This window comes from Ptiloglossa arizonensis, chromosome 10 (assembly GCF_051014685.1).
Source record: "Ptiloglossa arizonensis isolate GNS036 chromosome 10, iyPtiAriz1_principal, whole genome shotgun sequence".
Classification (NCBI taxonomy): Eukaryota; Metazoa; Arthropoda; class Insecta; order Hymenoptera; family Colletidae; genus Ptiloglossa; species Ptiloglossa arizonensis.
In genome coordinates, this window is record NC_135057.1 from 9,569,330 (window position 1) to 9,588,935 (window position 19,606).

The window sequence follows — 19,606 nt, forward strand, 5'->3', positions numbered from 1 at the left end:
TTTCGATCGATTCGGTCCGGTTCGACGAACGAGTTTTCGATCCGTTGGATCGCGGAAGATCTGTGTCGATCGCGATCGGTTTCTTTCTTTTCTCTACGACACGAACGATAAAGAAACCTTTTTCCCCGAGGAGCTGTAGGATTTTCTTCTTTCCTTCTTCGTGTTCGTTCTTTCACCGAACAGAATCCTCGCGCGACGCGACCAAGCGAAAACGACGTTTTTTACACGGGCACGTGGCCTCCCGTTGCGACGACGATCGATTCCGCGGCTAAAGGCGAACTGCGCTCGCCAAGATCTACGAACGACTAATACGACGCTCCGGGCGTAATCCTTGGAAGACCGTTGTCGTTTCGTACACGGCCACAGTCGTTCCTCTTAATTTCGCCGCGAGCTTAGATTCGCGCAGAAATGCCACTCGAGCACCGATCGGTGTACGGGATACAGGACGATCCACAAGTCGCGAGATTCACCGCACCGAACGAACGCAAACCTTTCGAAATACCAGTCCCTCGAGTCGCGAGCTGTTAATTCGTGAAGCACAAGCGCGCAGAAACGCGTCTCGTGAGTTTTTCCGCTTTTTAAATCACGAACGCACGAGAAGACCCGCGCGAACGAAGACGCTTCCAACCGGCGGAAGAAGTCGCCTTTTCGAGGTCCGTAAGACTAAAAGAAAAAGGTGTCGGTCGCGTAGAAACACTCCTCGATCTTCCACGCGTGTCTTCGAAGCGGGGATATAGGCACTCGGTAACACTTTGCGCACCGTCACGTTATACACGGTACGTACGAGCCAACTTGCTTCGTCGCGCGAATTATCGACTGGTCCCGGTGGAGCGTCGTCCAAGAGACGGTGAAAAAAAAAAAGATATTAAAAAAAACACGTACGCACACTGCCGAGCAACCGCGACGTGCCTTTTTCGAAAATTGTACGACGAGACGCTGAAAATTATCACCTTGAGAAACGAGTTTGGAGTCCGATTTTCGAAGAACGAGTACCACTTGCCCGAAAATCGGTGAAACGTTCCTCTTTCGTTTAATCTTTCGACGGAGGGGGAGTGGAAATTTTTCGTACCGGTTTTTGTTTTCGTACAACAATTCCGTTATAGATTCAGGTGGCAAGTTCGCGTGTCTCGTCGCTCTTTGGTCGCGGTGAAAAAAAAGACGCGAACAGTACCGAGGTGTGTTGTTCGACGAAAAATGCGTCACGGCGTTGCGTCGATTTACAAAGTGTCACGGTAAAGAAATGAGAGTGGCGGGTGGGGGAAGAGTCAGTACGGAAAGAAAAAAATCGACGTTACCGGTGCGCGCCTCAACTTTTTCACTGGCCCCTGGTAAATGCGTGTCGCGTTACCGCGAACGAACCTTGAAGATTCTCCGATCGTTCGTGCTACCGACGACTTGTTGTACTGGCCACGTTATTGCCGGTGAACCGCACGTATATACGTAGAATCCCTCTGAAGTCGATGTATAACTGTACCCGGCCAGAGAGTCACGTGACAAACAAGGTAGGCAAGACAGCGCACGTGTACGCGCTCGTCGCCCGTTTCGATCGTTCGGAGGAGGATCGAGATCATCGTCGATCGGTGACCACCACCGATCCTCGTTCGCTCTTAATCGGCATTAAACGACGCCGATCGTTGAACGAGGACCTAGAATTTCAGGTCGAATTGGCTGCAAGTCGTCGACGACACGCGAGAGTTCCTACATGACTCATCGCTCGTCCAAGCGGCGACGTGACTACGACGATCGAAAGACACGTTTCGAGGAGAGACGTGGAAACGAATCAAATTTCTATTTAACAAAAGGTGTTGCGACTCTCGATCGGGGTCTATCGACGAAAGTTTCGAGTTTCATCGACGATACATTTGACGAAACATTTGTACGTACGTTTCTGTGAAATATCGACCTTTTAAATTTTAGTACCGTTCCCGATTGCGCCATTCACTTCCGTTACGGCTCGACCTCGTTCGTACGTAATTTATCGTAAGTAATTAATCTTTTCGCGCGGAGTTCCTCCGTGTGTATACCGGGTCCCGAAGCGCGCGGGAAACATAGATGGAATCTTTTCGTTTTTCAGAGGATCGACTCGACCATAGATCCGAATCGGGGATTGATTTTAATAGGTTCCCACGCTATAAGTTCCGATAAAGACAAGTTTCAACTTGTATAAAATTTGCAAGAACAACAGAACATTCGTCGATAACACGAAGGTTCTCGAACGCTTGAAAAGTTAAATTAAATTTTATTTTTTACAAGTTTTGAGAAACATCGGTAATATAAGTTATTGTTTCCCCTAGAGAAAGTACCGCGAGAATAAATATTAAAAGAAGAGAGTTCCAAACGAAACGATTCGCGAGTAAAAGTTAACCGATTATTTCTCCGATCGTTGGGTTCGTCTCTCATTGTCTCTCCTTTGTTTCCATAAGTTCAATATTGTCGGACAAACGAGGCACTTAATCGAACTTGTCTTTTGAAAGTACGTGTCGAATGTCACGTCTTTCGTCCGATGCGAAACGATCGGCTGACTAAGCTGTAAATTACTCGGAAAGATTAAGCTTGTCGAGCAGCGTAATATTTTTGTTACGTGCACGCAACAGGATCGGGTTTCAAATTTGTTTGAACGATATTTACAAAACGTCAGCGCGCCACAATAGACAAGACGAATTCGACGTCTCTTCGAGGGTTGTTTGCTCTCTTTCGAGTTTCCGGTGTAAACGGATTTTGTTACTTGCTCACCGGGTGCTCCGTTTTTAACGCGGAAAACAATGACTTCGATGCGTCGGTGCAACCGTGCCGTGGTATCAGGACAGCAGCGAAGGTAGGAGGTTGCACGGTTGCACGTGCTGCAACCGATACATCGGTGCGCTGCAAGTGCATCGGGAACTTTATTTATAGCGCGACGCCGCGTCGTTTCTCTCCCACTCGTCGTCGCCGGAATGGAAAGGAAATTTCGCGCGACGATCACGATAAATCGTGATGCTCGAAAAGTCGATGGCGGGTTTCGACGATCCCTGCATCTCGATCCGACTCTCGCCCCAACGGAACGAGGATTCGCGCGAAAGAAACCGTCCGTCCGTGAGTACCTATTTTCGAGCGGAACGCTCGCTCGCTCGCTCGCGAAGTAGATCGTCGGTGAACGAAATCGCTCGCGCGACGATGACGAGCGGATAACGACGTATCAACGGTAAAGTCTTGCGACCCGTTACGCGCAAACAGTTGGCACGTTGAATTTTATTCGAAGACGAAAGAAGTTGGCGCGCGTTCTCGGTCGCGCGTTGCACCGCGTTACGTTCGAGCAATTCGCGCAATCGTTCGTAACGCGAAGGGCAACGACGCAAATGCAAAAAAAAAAAGAAAATACAGGAACCTGGATTTACGAACGAAATTAAACGCACATTGGTACCGAGGATTGAGAATCGATGTTTGGAATTGTTATGGATGCGAGGACGCACGACTCGTAGGGTTAACGTCCAACGGGGACTTTTACTCCGAAATGCCCGTGTTTTTCGTTTCGTAAGCTGGCAAGAGTTTTGTATGCAACCGGTAAAGCGAGAACGGTTAACTCCGTGAACACGCGCCGCGCCGACTCGTTTCGCGTTTCCCATCGTTTCTCCGCGAGGAATCGAAGAACCGGTGGATGAAAACCGCGCCATGGAACACAATACGATGGAAACGTACGCAGTGAAATCGTATACTGACGCGCGTCATTCCGAATAAATATTTTCCTCGATCGGTACGAATCTACGCCCGCGGTTTTCCCGGTGCGCGACAACAACCGCCCGTTTGAACACAAACGCGTTCGCGCGGTTGAAAGCGAATCGTCGTCGCTCGACGGTTGGCACGATACGCGCGAAATCGCTCAGAATTCTCGGTAAATATAAACGGCACGATGACCCACATGATGCGCCACGCGACGCCTGAAATTGGAGCGAGGAAACGTGACTGTGGAACAGGGAGGCGAGGAGAGGTGTCCAGGGATTGTTTTTGAATCGCGAGCGGTGTGTCGCAAACGAAGACGACACCGTGGTCGTGTCGGAAGGAAAAATGTCATTCATGCCTGAACGCTACGAGGCGTCACCGTGAGTGGCCTCTGACGTAACACGAAAACAAACGGAAGAAAGGAAAGAAAAGAAAAAAAAAAATAAAAGAAACGCGCTTTCACGGGAAAAGTTTCCCGGACGTTGTCGTCGCTTTCGATGCTACGCGACTCGACTCGACTCGACTCGACTCGACTCGACTCGAGAGTTCGTTATAGCAAGAAATTCAGTTCGAAGTTTGCTCGTTGGTCGTGCACGAGACGGTAACACCGCAAACGCCAGGCACGAGGCGACTTTCGTCTCAGTTTCGTCTCGTTCTCGACCGCAGAAAAATTCCTACCGAAACACACTTATAGGTAGAGACTGCGCGTTCTATACGAGACGCCGAATATAAATAAGACGAACAAAACCGAAAACCGCATGTAATACGGGCGATCAGCGGTTATCGGTATACGTATGTACATACCGCGCCTTTTCGTTCCACGTGCTTTCATGAAAGTTATCGCGTCGGTGTTCGTGCATTCTAAATGAACTCGTTAACGATTCGAAACGGAGCTCGTTTCTTTATCCCATGAGACAACCGACGCGACGTTCGAAAACTATATTTTATTCGCTATCGACGTCTTTATCGGACCGGTGCAAAACGAACAGGCAGTAAGAGATGCGGCTGAAATACCGTTGGTAAAACGCAGTCTCGTGAACTACGATGGATAGAAATAAAAATAAAACGGTGACCAGCGCGAAGAAACGATTCGAAACGAAGAACAAAGAAATCCCCGCTTCTTCGAACCGGAATTAAATTTTCCTAAGGGAGTAGGTAGAAGCTTTATACGACGTTCTTTCGTTTCAACGATCGTCTCCTAGTTAGGAAGTTACACAGGGTCGTCGAGACGATCTGAACAATCCCGTTGCGAGTTTTGCGCGCCTTTTACAATAATCTTGGAGATTCAACCGCGTAGGTAAACGAAAGGTACGACGTCGTTAATAGATTTCCCGTTTGCGGACCAAATCGTTGTACTATTATTGACGATCGACTGTTTTATTTTAGCCGCAGCGCTCACGGCGGTGACTATAACAATTATCGCAAAGCGCTCGTTAAATTTCGCTTCGCTGCTTCTTGCATTCGCGTAATTACGCGGCCGCTTCTTTGGTTTTGATCGCGATGCCAGCCGTGCCATAAAGTTCGGTTTATAATCGTGCGCGTGGCTATCGAGTAATTAAAGTCGTTCGAGGGAATAGGTCCGGATATCGGTCGCATCGAGTAATCATTTTCCAAAAGTGTTTTACTTAATTACAACGACTAGCTCGTTGAAACGAAACACGCGTTAATTATTCCCCGAACGAACGAACGATCGTTTCTCCAATCGTTACGCAAATATCGATATACTTCTATGTCAAATTCCCGAAGATGTTCTGCCACGGAGATTGAAGAAAAACGGTTAATTTTATTTTCTAACGATTCTGTACGGACTGTTCCTTAAAAAAAAAAAAATATCCATTCTCGTACGATACTTTTACGGGGAGAAACTTTTACCCGCAGAACATTTTTACAAATTGTTCTTGCGAAACAGATGGCGAAACGGTGATTTCGGAATTTCTATTTTGTGAAAAGTGAACTTGTTTACGCTAACGCCTATCTGCAACCGTTTTGAACCTTAGTTTCGTTTGTCGATTCTGTTTAAACAATATCGAACGTTCACGTGTCTCGCGTTCTAACCGAAATCTCTTCTCATCTGGATGATACCGTTTTTACGGTTTTAACGGTATATCGTGATTGTATCCTCAAGGCTTGGACCTAATAGGATTTACACGGTAATGGCGATTACACCAGTTCTCGAAGGAACCGTTTTAATTTCTCTTCGTCGCCCGATAAATTCACCTTTTACAATGGTTCGAAATTCTATCGAGGCGTTACCGAAACTCTGTACAATATTATCGATAACGAGACACGAGTTTCCCTTGCGGCTGGTACACACTCTGTACTACCGTATCTCGCGAGTGGCATTTGTAAAACTCGAGTTTCGGTCGGTGTTTCGTATTCATTGTACGCCGGTGCGTACAAGACACGTATATGCAGTTGCATTCAACGTGCTGCAGACAATGACAGCGCGTAGGAAGGTGAACCGGAGCCACGCACTCTGACCACTACATCGTCGTTGGAGAAAAGAGAAACGAGAAAACGTAGAAGGGGAAGTAAACGTGCACGCCCATACTTGCCAAGCCTCTGTGCACTTATTATGCGACACTGGTGTGTATGTGCGTGTACGCATGTATACGTATGCAACGCGATGAAAACGTATACACACGCGTGTCGCTCGCAATTGAAAACAATCTTTTCAATAACAAATACGTGCCCACCCAGGCTTCTTTAACCCAAATTACGGTCCAATCTAGCGCGAGACACAAAACGGTCTTACGAGTCAACGAGACACGATCGTTAACCGCGCGTTGTACGTACTTATGTACGTTGTTGCTCTCAATTTTGACGTAACAGACGTTCGTTAAATTGCACACGGACAGGTTACGCGAGAAACGTACTCGACGTGGGTGCACCACCTACAAATTACGGTGACGAATACGATCAGTCCGAAAGCCCTCCAAGTTTCTTTCGACAAAGATCCACAGTGACGCCCGGGCGTCTCTTATTCCTGTGAAAGGGCACAATGGTTGGTCGCTCGACACCCAGATCCTAATATAAATTACAATAGGCGGACTATTCGATGTTCCACGAATTGGCTCGAGTTTCAAACGCGTTTCGTAAAATCGAGATTGTTCGAAGATCGAGCGTGCCGGATCGGAGCGGGAGGAGAAACGGTCCCTGATCGATAAGAGAAACAGCCGGGACGCGAGTATGCGAATTTTTGTGCCCGTTCGACGACGAAAATGTACACACTTTCTAAAGCTTGATATACGAGCGCGCTTCGAAACGCGAGAGCACGCGCAAACGGTGTCTTTTTATTCGAAACTTAGCTGCATTATCGTTCGGAAGAAGAAAGATTGAAAAAAATAAAAGTACACGCCCGCGCGCGTGCGCGCCGGTTTAAGACGTTTCTAAGTCTTCGAGACTTCACTCGTGTCTCGTTCGGTTTCGCTCTAGTTAATCGCCATTATCGAACGTACAGTTTGTCTTGGATACAAGAGGTGTACCTTCGTCCACCGTTTACGAACGACGCTACCGCGACTCTGTATTTCTTTTTTCTTTTTTCGCATACCAGCATCGTGAGTCGATTACTCATTCCGGTAAAGTCATTCTCGCTGACACGAAAACGTCACAAAAGGTAGTTCATCGCGCTCGAACAATAGCGCTTGTCAAACTTCTGTAATTAACTCGAATCATATCCGAGCCTGCACCTATTCTGGTCATGTTTCCAACTTTCTCCGAATATACCACCAGACACGGCTTTGCAACGTATCGGTGTACACGATTTTCCCGACGAGTCGTTTAGAGCCTTTAATCTTCGCTAACCAAGCAAATCCTCGTATCGATGTCTCTGTAGAGTGAAATGACACTGACAACCAAAACCGAAACGAGTTCTTAAAATTCAAGGGGAAAGTTCGCGCAACAAAAGACACTGACCGAGGGTGAGAGAAAACCGGTTGCTCACTCGTTAACAACAACTAGGAATACGATGGATCTTTCTTCTACGTCAGATTCTACGAGAAGATCGTACGGCCGTTATCTTGATGTTTCCATGACAGTGGATATTTTCGAATACTTTCTTTTCTACGGCCCGCTACATACATACGTATTCTTAATTAATTTTCTATTTTCACCGTGTTTCGTCATTCACGTAGTTACGCGTATTTGCGATTCTTTAAACGACGTCACTGTAATCGTACACGCGTTCTTTTTTTTCTTTCATTTTTTCCATTCGATAAAATTAAAAGAAAATGCACCGCCGAGTAAAGCGAAGCGAAAAATACGTCGAAAAGAACGGCGTAATCCTTATTTCGCGCGGAAAGTTTCAGAGTCGTTGGTGTTTCGTTCGCCCTTGTTGATAAGAAAAAATCGTTAGAGCGTACACGGCAATTGGCGTCAGTGTTACGAATACCTGGTCGTCGAGGTGGACTTGAACAAAGGCAACGGCTTCGCTTGGGAAATAATCAATAAGAACAAATGTTGGTGGTATACGTGCATGCCACTCTAATGCAAGCGCTGGCCATGCATTTGTTTCAAAATAACTATGCAGATTTCCGTGCCGTGCCAGCAACAAACGTAAATACGCGATATATGGAGTACGTACCTTTATCACCGAATCGAACATTAAAGCGTCAATGTTGACGATGCTGCGTTAGCTACATTTTCCTTTATAGAAAGAAACGCGTGTACGGGTAACCAAGGACTTCGCGACATCGCAAATTGAAATTAGAGATCTAAATTTCTTTAAAATGGAAAATATATCCGCGGAACTCGTATTCGAAACGTCGACTTGTTAGAAACGTCTGGATCGGTTCTGAAAGCGGACACGATTTTTGAGTGAAAACACCGTGTCAATTACAAGACTTCAAAGAGAATAAAACCGCGATTATTACAGCCGTATACCGTTAAGGGAACAACATCGAGCAGTACCGTTGACCCGAAGCACCGTGTTCCCGTACTACCACTGACCCAAAAACAACTCTCATTGTTCGAGAATCGAGGCAATTACACGTTGTATTCTTATATTTGCATACAAGAGTACGCGGAAACGTGACGCGTCTACTCTCTCGAATATATTAATAATATCCACGGTAAACGGATACCGTCTGGACAAATATTTGTAAATACCGTTCAAGGAACGTCTTTGGTACGCCGAATGTTCGAATTGATATTTTAACGAGCGAGTCTAGAATCGCTTCTATTCTGGATAAAGATTTACAAATATGATTCTCGAAACTGTTCGGTACACCGATCGGTTATCACCGTATTTTCTCGAACGCGTATCGACACCGCCGAGTGTCTAAATTTCCATTTCAACGAACAACGTGGCTTTTTCTACGTCGTTGAATCCTTTCGTTCGGACTTTGGAGTAAAATGTCAAACGTACAATACGGAAAGAGGAGTACGCGAATACTTAACTGCGCACGGTTAGTTGCGTGCCACGGCAACGGGTACGAACATTCTTTACGGCGACTATGCGTGCACGTTGAACATCAATGAAAGAAGTGGGCGTATTGTCGGGGGTTTCGATACACAGACGGTCACGGTCCGGAAAACGATCGTTCCTTTGAACTTTCTCGGTTCTCGGGAAGCGTCTCTCTCGGTCGTTGCTTCGAGCGATTAATCGACGAAGCCCCGCGTTTACGACGCTTGTAAGAAACGTGCTGCTCGCGCTGCTCATTGACAGAGAAACCGTTCCGTGGACTCTGGTAAACCGGCCAGAATGACGGGCGGTAACGCTAATCTCCCGCGTTCAATGACACGCACGCTTCGACCATCGAATTACGAAGGAAAGCGATCACGTTCAATTACAATGGTCTCGTTGACATGGAAATACGTGTAACGCGTCGTTACTGTCACACCGTCGCGACCACGGGCCTTATCGTTCATCGATCGTTCGTCGAAAACAATAATTACAACGGGAATAACTCCGGAACGAAATATGAAATTGTTACGTTCTCTCGGTGAATAATCACGAGCGATTCCACGGGGACGAAGAACAGAGAATCGGTGAAACGAAGAACCGAGAGGTAATCGCGAGAGGATGGTGGTGGTTCGCGGTTAAAATTCGATGCGTTTTACGGGTACGATCTCCTCGACGTGAAATTTTCTCACGTCGGAGACGCGTACAAGGAAACCTTCCGACTTCTCTCCGTCGGAAGATCTTGCTCCACGACGCTAGATTGTGGATTGCGCAACAGGTTACACGGTTCATCGACGGCGAAACAATCTCCGAGCGATCGAGATCATCGACCCTCACGGACTCGATCGAATCGCACGCCACGTCGTTCGTCTGCGGGCTGTTTTTTCTCACGGACGTTTTTTTTTTTTTTTTTTTTTAACGCAACACGAATTTCCGTGATTGTCGAAATTACGATCGTTCGCGTTGTTTCGAGGAACACCGTGTAATTCCAGGAATTAATCGGTGCCGCGACGAAAATACGTACAAAGGACGATACGAGGAAAAAGGACCGATCCCACGTTCCCCGATAATCGATGCGCGTAAAATTAGTCACGGTTCGACGTATTCGGCTCGAACGATGGCGCAACGAATAATTTAGGAGCGTATCGATCCTGCAGCCCACGCGCGTAACCCGGAAAATTATTAATTGATGCACGCGTAGAAAACTGACTCCGATTTGATCGCGCGCGGGCGCTCGTCGTAACACGTTGCGTCAAAGCCCGGTGAACTCGTGGCGGAAATGTAAAGCGCGCATAACCAACCGCGATGGTGCACACAACGATCACAAGAAGTTGTCGCAATTTCGCGTCGTCAATTATTCTCGACACGCGGGCTTCGCTAACGTCGGGTTTTATACGCTCGATCGTGGTCGTTGAATGTTTATTAAGATAATAATTAAATAACTCGTCGATCCTTTGTTCCACCGTTCGTCCCGCGGTGTACTTTTAACAATGAAACACCTCCCGAGGCCAAACGCGATCCCTCGTCCCCCGTCTGGTTTTCGTACGCCGCGCGTATTTAAAAACGTCTCGAATTTCACGCTCGAAACTTCGATCTTTTGACGCGGCTCGCGCCCCACCACGGCTAAACGGCCGTGACGATTTTTCGAGCGAAAGAGGCTAGAAAAAGTACCGCAACACGGTATCGCGAACACCGCGGTGGGGATCTCTCCCCGGTGGAAGTAATTTTCTGGATTAATTTCCTAACACCTTGCCCACGAAGTGTATCGACGGTTTGCGTAAGAGGGATCTAAAGCGCAAGCAGTGTCAGGCTTGGACGAGCAACAAGCAACGGGCAACTCGTTAAGCCGATTCTCGTTTCCGGCGAGTGTGGCAAGAGGAGCGAGCGAAAGAGGACCAAACGCGCGCGCGGCTCGTGGCTTTCAGCGAGCGTTCTAATTGGTCTCGGCGACGCTCGCCGCCTAGGAAGTCGTTACGCGAAACTGAATCGTCGGTAAACGTTTCCTGCGACCATGGATAGGTGATGTCGTGTTCTCGGTGAGCTCCGCGCGCGGGAACAATTCAAATAAGTATGTAAAATCACGATGGACACTCACCGTCTGGATGCGATGCGCTGCGGACTGGTCACCGTGCTGGAAGGTGGACTCGTGGAAGCACCGCCGAAAGAACTGGAACACGTCGTTATTCCTGATGTGGTCGTGTCGCTTCCCGTGGTGGTCGACAGAACGCTACTTTGCCTCGAGGAGACCTCACGGCTACGCGTCGCTTGCGATCGACTGCCTCTGAACTGTCTGCCACCCCTACGCGGTGGCACGACGTGATTCGAACTGTTCGCGTTCCTTACGGGGGCGCTCGATGGCCTGAGGAGGGTTCCGGAAGTGCCATTGGTCTGCGCGGCCAGAATCTCCGGCGCGATCAGCGCGATATCCGGTAACGAGTTCGGCGCGGAGACGATCGCGCCGCGACGATTGCTCGAATCGGCGCTACGTTGTCTCTCGGTGCCCTCCGGTAGTCTCAAGTGACGCAAACGTCTCATCGACGCCCGTACCCAGGAGTTCACCACCGTAGCCGCGTTGTCGCGCGTCTCGCGACCGACCGCCTCGTTGCTCGCGTTACAACGCGCCGCTTCATCGTGCTCGGTGTCCTCGTTACGATCGGGCAACGGGTCGGAGGTCGACCATCGCGAACCACCGACCACCAAGGACTTTGCCGTCCCGGAGACGGACATCGCGGCACTGCAGCCCGCATCGGTAGCACGATGCTCACAGCCGCGCCTGCGCCTTGCGTTTTCGCTGGTGGGGGATGGACTCCCTCCTCGGTGTTGTTCGGTGTTCTCCTGAACCGCGTCAACCACAACGGGTGCTAACGACGATTCCGTGGGCCGCGGGCACTCCACTTCCTCCAACCACGACCAGTCTACTTCCGAGCACTCGGAACATCCGTCCTCCGGACTCGTATCCAGCCCCTCTTCCCTCGAAAAGCTGTAAACAACCGACTCTTTGTATTCTCTCGTCTCGCCTCTTCCCTCGAAAAGCTGTAAACAACCGACTCTCTTTACATTCCCTCGTTTTGCCTTTCGCTATCGTACGGTAATCGTTGGATCACCCTAGAAATTAACCTCGCCGTCGCGTAACGCGATAGTACTGTTCGAGTCGCAATTCGTTCGAAGCGTTCGCGTTCGAGACCCAAGACCGGTGTCGGAGCATAGAAACGACGAACGTTCTGCGTTTCTTTCTTTCTTCCAACCGAGAGGAAAGAAAGAAAAAACCGTCGGTCATTTTCACGCTCCGACACCGGTTCGAAGGTAAGATTTCTCGTGAGCCCGCAGCGGTATCTTGTTCTTTCGTTGCAACAACGCATGCTTCGGAGGAAGTTACACCTTAACGCGAGGGAACGCGATTCGATCGAACGCCCTACGTTCTCCTCGGGTCGTTGAAAAGAAATCGTGCCCTAAATAAACAGCCCGCGACACGGGTCACACGGCGAAAGTTCTAAGTGAAAGAATCCTTTGTTTCTCAGGCGTGGCTGCACGCGCCACTTCGGGGATCTACTCGACGCCGACCCGACTTGGATCCACGCTTCTCGCGCACGACTCTCGTGGCACTACTTCCGGTTGGCCGTACTTGTCGTGCAACGAATACCCTTTACGAGATCCGATGCGAGACCGCACGTTCAAAAAGCCTTTTCCACCAGTTCCATACGATCCCCGTGAGTGCCGTACCCTCACATCCGCCTGTCCCCCGACCGAATCGATAAATCGTATTTCACGTTCTTCTTTCGTTCCGTTGAATTTCGTTTCCAGTATTGGGTACTTCGTAGTTTTCCCCTCTTTAAATCGATCTACAATAGAAACGACAAAGCTATCGAAAGTACGTTTGACCCCTCCGCTTCCATTTGTAATACCGCGATACAATTCACGAGATTTCTTTTACCCTTTCTGTTAACTCGACGCGCCAGACAAACTTGTTTTTATTCGTGTTATCGCCGAGGCTGCCTACCGTTTTCGATAAGTTCGTAACGAGCTAACGTCGACCACGACCAGTGGATTCGACTCTTTGATTAGAAACACGAACGTCCACGGACCATCTCGTTCGATAGACACGAGACAACCACCGCACATTGCTATTGTAACGTCCGAATGGAATATAAAATTTTCGTGAAATGCGCGTACAATGTTCCGCGGAGTATCGAGAAAGTTTATCGCGTTTCATTAAATTCACACGATTTCGTTCAAAAAGCGACAGATCTTTTACCGCGAGACTTCGACGGCTCTCAGAAAAATAGTTTTGTCGCACGACGATGAATTTCGAAACGCGTAACGGACGATCGATGTTCCTTTCACCGCGATATTATAATTCTTTCCCGATTTTCCTATTTACAAACAAAAATGAGTAACCAAGCCGTACCGTGTGTCGAGTCGAATATCGTTCGATACTCGCGATCGGTCGCGTCCTTTACGTCATTACGCGCTAACGTATTACGATCACGCAAATCGTTCGTTGTACGCTTCATAGATATTAATAGAGCTGTAACTTTTACCGCCGCTGGATTTACTGCTGAAAGCGATATTTTCGAAGGCATCGTACGATTACGCTAGACGGTAACGAGTACAAATTATGGCAACAACGAACTCGTACCTCGAGATAAAACTGGACTGCCGGTGAGCGGCATTAGAAGTCGATGGCTCGCAGTTGTACTCTCCTAAACTAGTCGACCTATCGAACCGTGAAAAAGCGTCCTTGGATACCGTCTTGAGACTATTGGTTCCTTCCGTCCAAGATTTACGATGCGTGCGTTGAAACGATGCTCTCCCGACTGTTCGACCGAACGTCTCTTCCTCTTTGCAACGTTTCTTGACAATAGGCTTGCTGCCCGTTTCGAGTTCGTGATCAACGGAAATGGATCGAATCTTCCTCGAGATGTTCTCGCAAAGTTTGTTCGAACTGGAAGACAATTCGAAAGCCGGATTATCCAAATCGGTGTCGTTTTTTTTAACGAAATAGCCATCCGGAGCTTTCCAATTCAACGTCCGCGAGGAGCCCCGATGGAAGCTCAGCAAATCTTCGTTTTCGGAACGCGTCAGTAGCACCGATACGTGAGAATCCTCGACCTCGTCGCGACGATCGTAATTTGTTTCGATCTGATCCTCGGTGTCATCGTGTTCGGCGAGGAAATTGAAGGCATTGTTGATTTCCTGCGCCTCGAATGTTTCATCCTCGTGCTTTTCGTTGGAGTAACGGCCGTCCTCGTGATTCGACACGCTCCCATGGTCGACCGTGTCCTGATGCTCCTCGTTAATATCGGAACAGGTCTTCCTTATAACTGGTTCCAAGTTCCTGGTAATGTCGCGTACCCTTTTTATCGTGTCGGACGAAACTACGTCGATCCTCTTACGAATCGGCACCACCTGATCGTGACCCAACGTGACCAGTACGTCGCCGTTGTCGCTCACGCTGTGCACTTGTTCTTGTTTTCTGGTCAACGAGAGCGTTTGCTCCAATTTCGGCGGGCACACGTCGAGAAGGTGTTCCTGTTCATCGGGCAACGATTCTTGGACCGGGACCCGGGGCACGCACACGTCGTTCCCAAGATCGATCAGATCGCCGTCCTCATTCGACGTCATTTTGCGGCGGTCGTTTTCTGTAACGAGATGAAAATTAACGTTCATTACGTCCGTACAGAAAAACACTGGAGATGCGTGAAATTCGATCGATCGACCAATGATGATTTATTCGGGATATTGAAACATTTGTTCGTTCGTTTGCGAGACAGTTCGTTCCGCGATTCAAATTCGAATTCTTGCACGACGAGTAACGGATTAAAAGTTCGTCATTTGTACGTTCTTCGAAACATTTATCCGTATATACAAATTTTCCTCGTCGTTGATTCAGAGCCGTTACGTTTCCGTTAATTGTTTTCAAGTTGATCGAGAATTTTGTTCGACAAGTTTTTGCACGGCAATCGTAAGAGCAAAGAATATCTCTGTTATTGATTTTACAAACACTTTTTGCGCCATTCGGAAGTAATTATTATCTATCGTTTCGCCAATTGAACAGTGTCTGTCTCGTATTTGAACGTTTACGATACGACTAAAGTCTCTTCCCACGAACAAAGTGGGCCGACTGTTTTTCTCTCCGATCGTCTGAACCTGTCCCACATTCGTCCGCCTCGAGAACGAAATACTTATCTTCATCGTGTATTCTAATGGGATCGAGATCAGTTCTACGACCGCGTAGAAAAATCTTTTTAGAAATTTTTTACGAGAACCATCGAAGCCGTTACAAACGACTCACCGCTTGGAAGATATTGAAGAACATTACGATAAATCCATACAGCTGCCATGCTCTGATTATCGATTTAAAACAGAATCGGTGTTCAACTTTATCGTGAAAAGAGGCACGTGCTATTACTGAACGGTCGAAAGGAAATAAGCTGGAGCTTGGACGATCGTGTCATATTATTAGACGCTTATTAACGATGCAATGCTAAACACAATCTACGAGCTTCGATTGTTCATAAGGTATGCATCCGGAAGATCTACTGGCCCAATCTGGAGAACGTAACCGCGACGGAAACGTGAGCAAACGCGAAACCTTTTCCTCGCGCTCGTTGAAATACTCACACGGTGATAATCGCACTATTTTAACGGAGAAAATTCGTTATATTATATTTTGTGCCGACAATCCTTTTGAAATTATTTGTTCGTCGTATCCATTGTTAACAAGTAGCGTGGATCGATCCTACTACGATCCAAATTATTATTAAGGAGTAGTGGATTATCGTACAATACTTTGCGACTTGTTCGTAAAAACGACGCGTACCGACAGTAACATGCGCGACCTTTCTTGCTTTATTGTCGTCGTGATCAATGGAATTAGCTGTGCTAGGCGCGAGGTCCGCAGTTCGTTGAACTTTTAATCTCAACGTATCGCAGAAAAGGTTTTTCAACGGGTTAAAAAACAAACGAACGCATAAAATAAAAAATCTTTGACACGTGCGAAAGAATGAAAAGAAAAGAAAACAGAAACACGTGACGACTTAGATTTCGAAACGAACGAGAGTCGCACGATGTGGCACCAATAAATTTTTATTTTACAATTTTTGAAACAGTTGATTTCCGAACGAATTCGATCTGCGTGTTACACGAAACGTTACGCATAACCAAAGTGTGCATTTAAAAACATCCTGTAGGTACGTACTTGTCAAAATAATTTAGTCCTTAAACTCGATACAAATATAAAGAATTTTTTCGACAACGTGTGCTACCCCCACTGAACAAAAGTTTGCGGAATACTGTTAGATATATACGATGTCCGAAATTTTCGAGCAACATGTTATGGCAAATTTTGCGGGGAATATGACTCATTCGGTAATTGATTCATTTGCCTCGCCACTTATGAACAGAAGGACAGTGTTTCGGAATCGTTACCCTTTTCTTAACTATATTTATCTTGAAACCTCCCATGGAGATATTGTACACGATAGTACAAACTAATAATTAATTACCTCTTGATTTCATTTATTTACACAATTTTTTACGAAATCGCGTGTTTACAAAATCGATTATCTTAGAAACGAAAAAACTCGTGCAAATAATTTTTTCAACAACTTCAATAACGTCCGGTGGTTTACATACTAGTAACGAACACGCAACGAACACGTAGGAGAAGGGGAGAGTAGTACACAGAATTTTCGGAAATCCACCATTCTGAAAGTTGCGACTGGGGATACTTCACGGTCGATACTTCAGGACGAGTCCGTTGCCAGCACACTTGTCCAGGTAACAGGTAACCAGTAACCGGACCTTCTCAGCTGGCAACGGCTCTACATAGCTCATTCGTGAATCACGAACCAGGACAACGCCACAAGAATATTCCTGCGGGGCTTCGAGTTAATCGACATCCTAAAACAACAATACAAACTGTTCCAAAATACGGAGCGAAACTTAACAGGGGACCATTTCTGTTGAAAAAATAAATCGAAAATATGGAATAAAATTTGTTCGAATTCTACAAATCCAGTTATAAGAACACAAATTGAACATTTTGTCGACTTTGAAAGCAATTAGGAACGTGTATTAATTCAAAATCATAAAATATCGTAATAGTTGCATGAAATTTGTAATTTATGAATAATGAAATCTAACATGGAATACTAACTACTTAAACCATTTCGCGAGATTGATACGTCTTTTTCTTCTAATTTTTACGACAAATATAACCTTCTTTACCGATGAATAGATTTCTTCGCCTTCTACGTTCAGCACATAAGATTATTGGTTTTGGAGGTGAAAACATTCGATGTTCTTCCTTTGTGCTTCCGTAATAAATTATTAAAAATGTTTCTTAAAAATATAGAAATATGACAGAAACTATGAAAACGCATGGAAACGGATTTTGTAATAAACAAAATAAAGTATCGTAAAGAGTTAATATAACAATTACCTACGTAGATAGTACGCGTCGATTAATCAAAATGCTCGCATTGTTTCCAAGTTTGTAGCCCAAGTAAATTCGTTCTCACGTGTTTAGCTTGTCAATTTTGTAACCTATCACAGAGTTTCATTTATATATTTCACAAAACTGAAATCGTAGAAACGACGTTAGTATAAGTAATTACAGGAGAACGCTTCATTTATATAATTTTTTCGTTTGGTAAATAAAATGCGGTAAAAACGGTACACGGGCAAGTATGCCTGACGTTACGACCAATACGCAATGACCATCGATACGCATTCGAAGGCCAACTACTCTTAAACATTTGCAGCAACGACTATTTTTAAGATTCTATGCATATGAAACCGTTGCATAGTGTTCTCTAATTTTTTTGATTATTTTCTGGTTCCACTAGTATAAATTCAACTATACATAAGTTGAATGAAAAAAACATGAAAGCGTTCAAAGTTAAAATATTATCGGTCAAAATAGCAAACTTTCTACGTACCTTCGTTCTTTCTGGGTTCTCAAAAACAATGTCCCGAATTCGGTACACCTACGCTTCCTGTAGAGCTGATCGCGTAAGATTCAACCTTGCGAGTAAAAGAGGATTTCATTTCTTCGCACAATTTCTTCAGAAGCACAGAAACACCGGCGCAGGCTAAATTAATAGATTTAAAATCCGGTTATTCCACTCATGATCGACCAGTTCTTCGCGCGGAACACGAAAACCGCATGCATATAATATGAGTATGTCTTTTGTTTTCACTTACGTCATTCTATCGAATGAAAAAATGCATTTACGCATACGTAATCGAACGACTTAACGCGGTCAACGTTCCTCAAGATGTAACGACTCTCTAAAATTCTTGAACCGAACGGAACCGAGCATAAAGCCATCTAAAAATATTGCGAGCTCACTTGACCAGAAGCACATCTATTAAAACACACAAAAAATGTAATTCTGCTCGGTTGTATGGCTTTCTACGGCAGATCTGCAAGCTTTACGTACAAGAATTCGAATTTCTCTTTATCCGTAATCGTAAAGCAGCCGTTACGCTGCTTCGAAAGAGTACTCGTGATTTAGATTACCGCTTCGCCAATAAAACTCTCCCGACTGTTCGATTCCACATCAAAGCGACAGAATTTCTCTCTACAAGCGGATGCTTGTAATCCATCGATCTTCGAATTCACTTCAACTGGATCTCAAATTGAAAATCGATCAAACGATCGCCCCTTTTCGTTTACCAAACCGAGATCTACGAATGGATACTCATCTCACCGAAATATTACAATTCTTTTAACTTAAATAAGTTCAAGTTCCATTTTGCATTTGGTAGCTCCGTTATTCTTGGCACTGGTTAAACGTGGTCGTTCGAAAAATCAGACAGGGCACTCGCGAGTGATTTCGATGACACGAATGCAGATGGTGAACCAACAGAATTCGTCGTCCAATTTACGTGACTTTAAAGGGCACGTATTCGTCTGTCTCTAGTTTCTTTCTACGCTTTTGTGTCTTTGTCCGAGAGCTAAAACGAAGCGTTCACTACAATGCGCCACGTAGATGATACGAAACAAGTGATGTACTTCACGGTATCCGAGTAAGGCACGCACTGAGAAAGAACGAACGTCGGCAAGGAGAGTCCGATGCGTGCATTCACCAATTCACTGTCGATCTTCGGTGTGTGTCGGTGTGGGCGTGCTTGCCTGCCTGCTGCCTGCCTGCCTGCTTGCCTGCTTGCCTGCTTGCTTACCCATCGGAAAGAGAGTATGCAAGACCCAATGGCGGAGAGAAAGGGAACCAAGAGGAAAGAGGCAAAGAACAGAGGAGAGGGTGAAAAAGAGTAGGCGATTCGAAGACAGAACAAGTATAGGCGAAAGCGAACACGTGAACCGCAAGATTTTCCGAGCGTCGACACTCGCTACATAATACTAGATGCAATAAGCCTTTTGATCTTCATACCGTTACTATTATTCCTACTGCTATTCTGATGTTCATTCACTTTTTTATCGTTAGTTAAAATCTTAATCTAACTACGAATGTTTGATCTTTCTTTTTATCAAGTGAGAATAAA

The 19,606-nt window shown here is 46.1% G+C and overlaps 1 protein-coding gene across 7 annotated transcripts in view; it reads right to left on the bottom strand.

Annotated features, from left to right (window-relative positions):
• Positions 1–19,207, bottom strand: part of Bdg (sodium-dependent transporter bedraggled) — a 31,703-nt gene extending 12,496 nt beyond the window's left edge. For 2 of the 7 annotated variants that reach the window (XM_076322552.1, XM_076322557.1), the window contains exons 1-6: positions 18,544–19,207; positions 18,305–18,468; positions 18,040–18,192; positions 17,541–17,644; positions 13,734–14,736; positions 11,193–12,077 (exon numbers count right to left, since the gene is read on the bottom strand). In XM_076322552.1, the coding sequence (XP_076178667.1) occupies positions 11,193–12,077; positions 13,734–14,719 (1,871 nt within the window). In that variant the 5' untranslated portion in view covers positions 14,720–14,736; positions 17,541–17,644; positions 18,040–18,192; positions 18,305–18,468; positions 18,544–19,207. Of the gene's footprint in view, positions 1–11,192; positions 12,078–13,733; positions 14,737–17,540; positions 17,647–18,039; positions 18,193–18,304 lie in introns of those variants that run through there. The other 5 variants (XM_076322555.1, XM_076322558.1, XM_076322554.1 and 2 more) reach the window with 5 other exon arrangements.
• Positions 19,208–19,606: the final 399 nt, after the last annotated feature.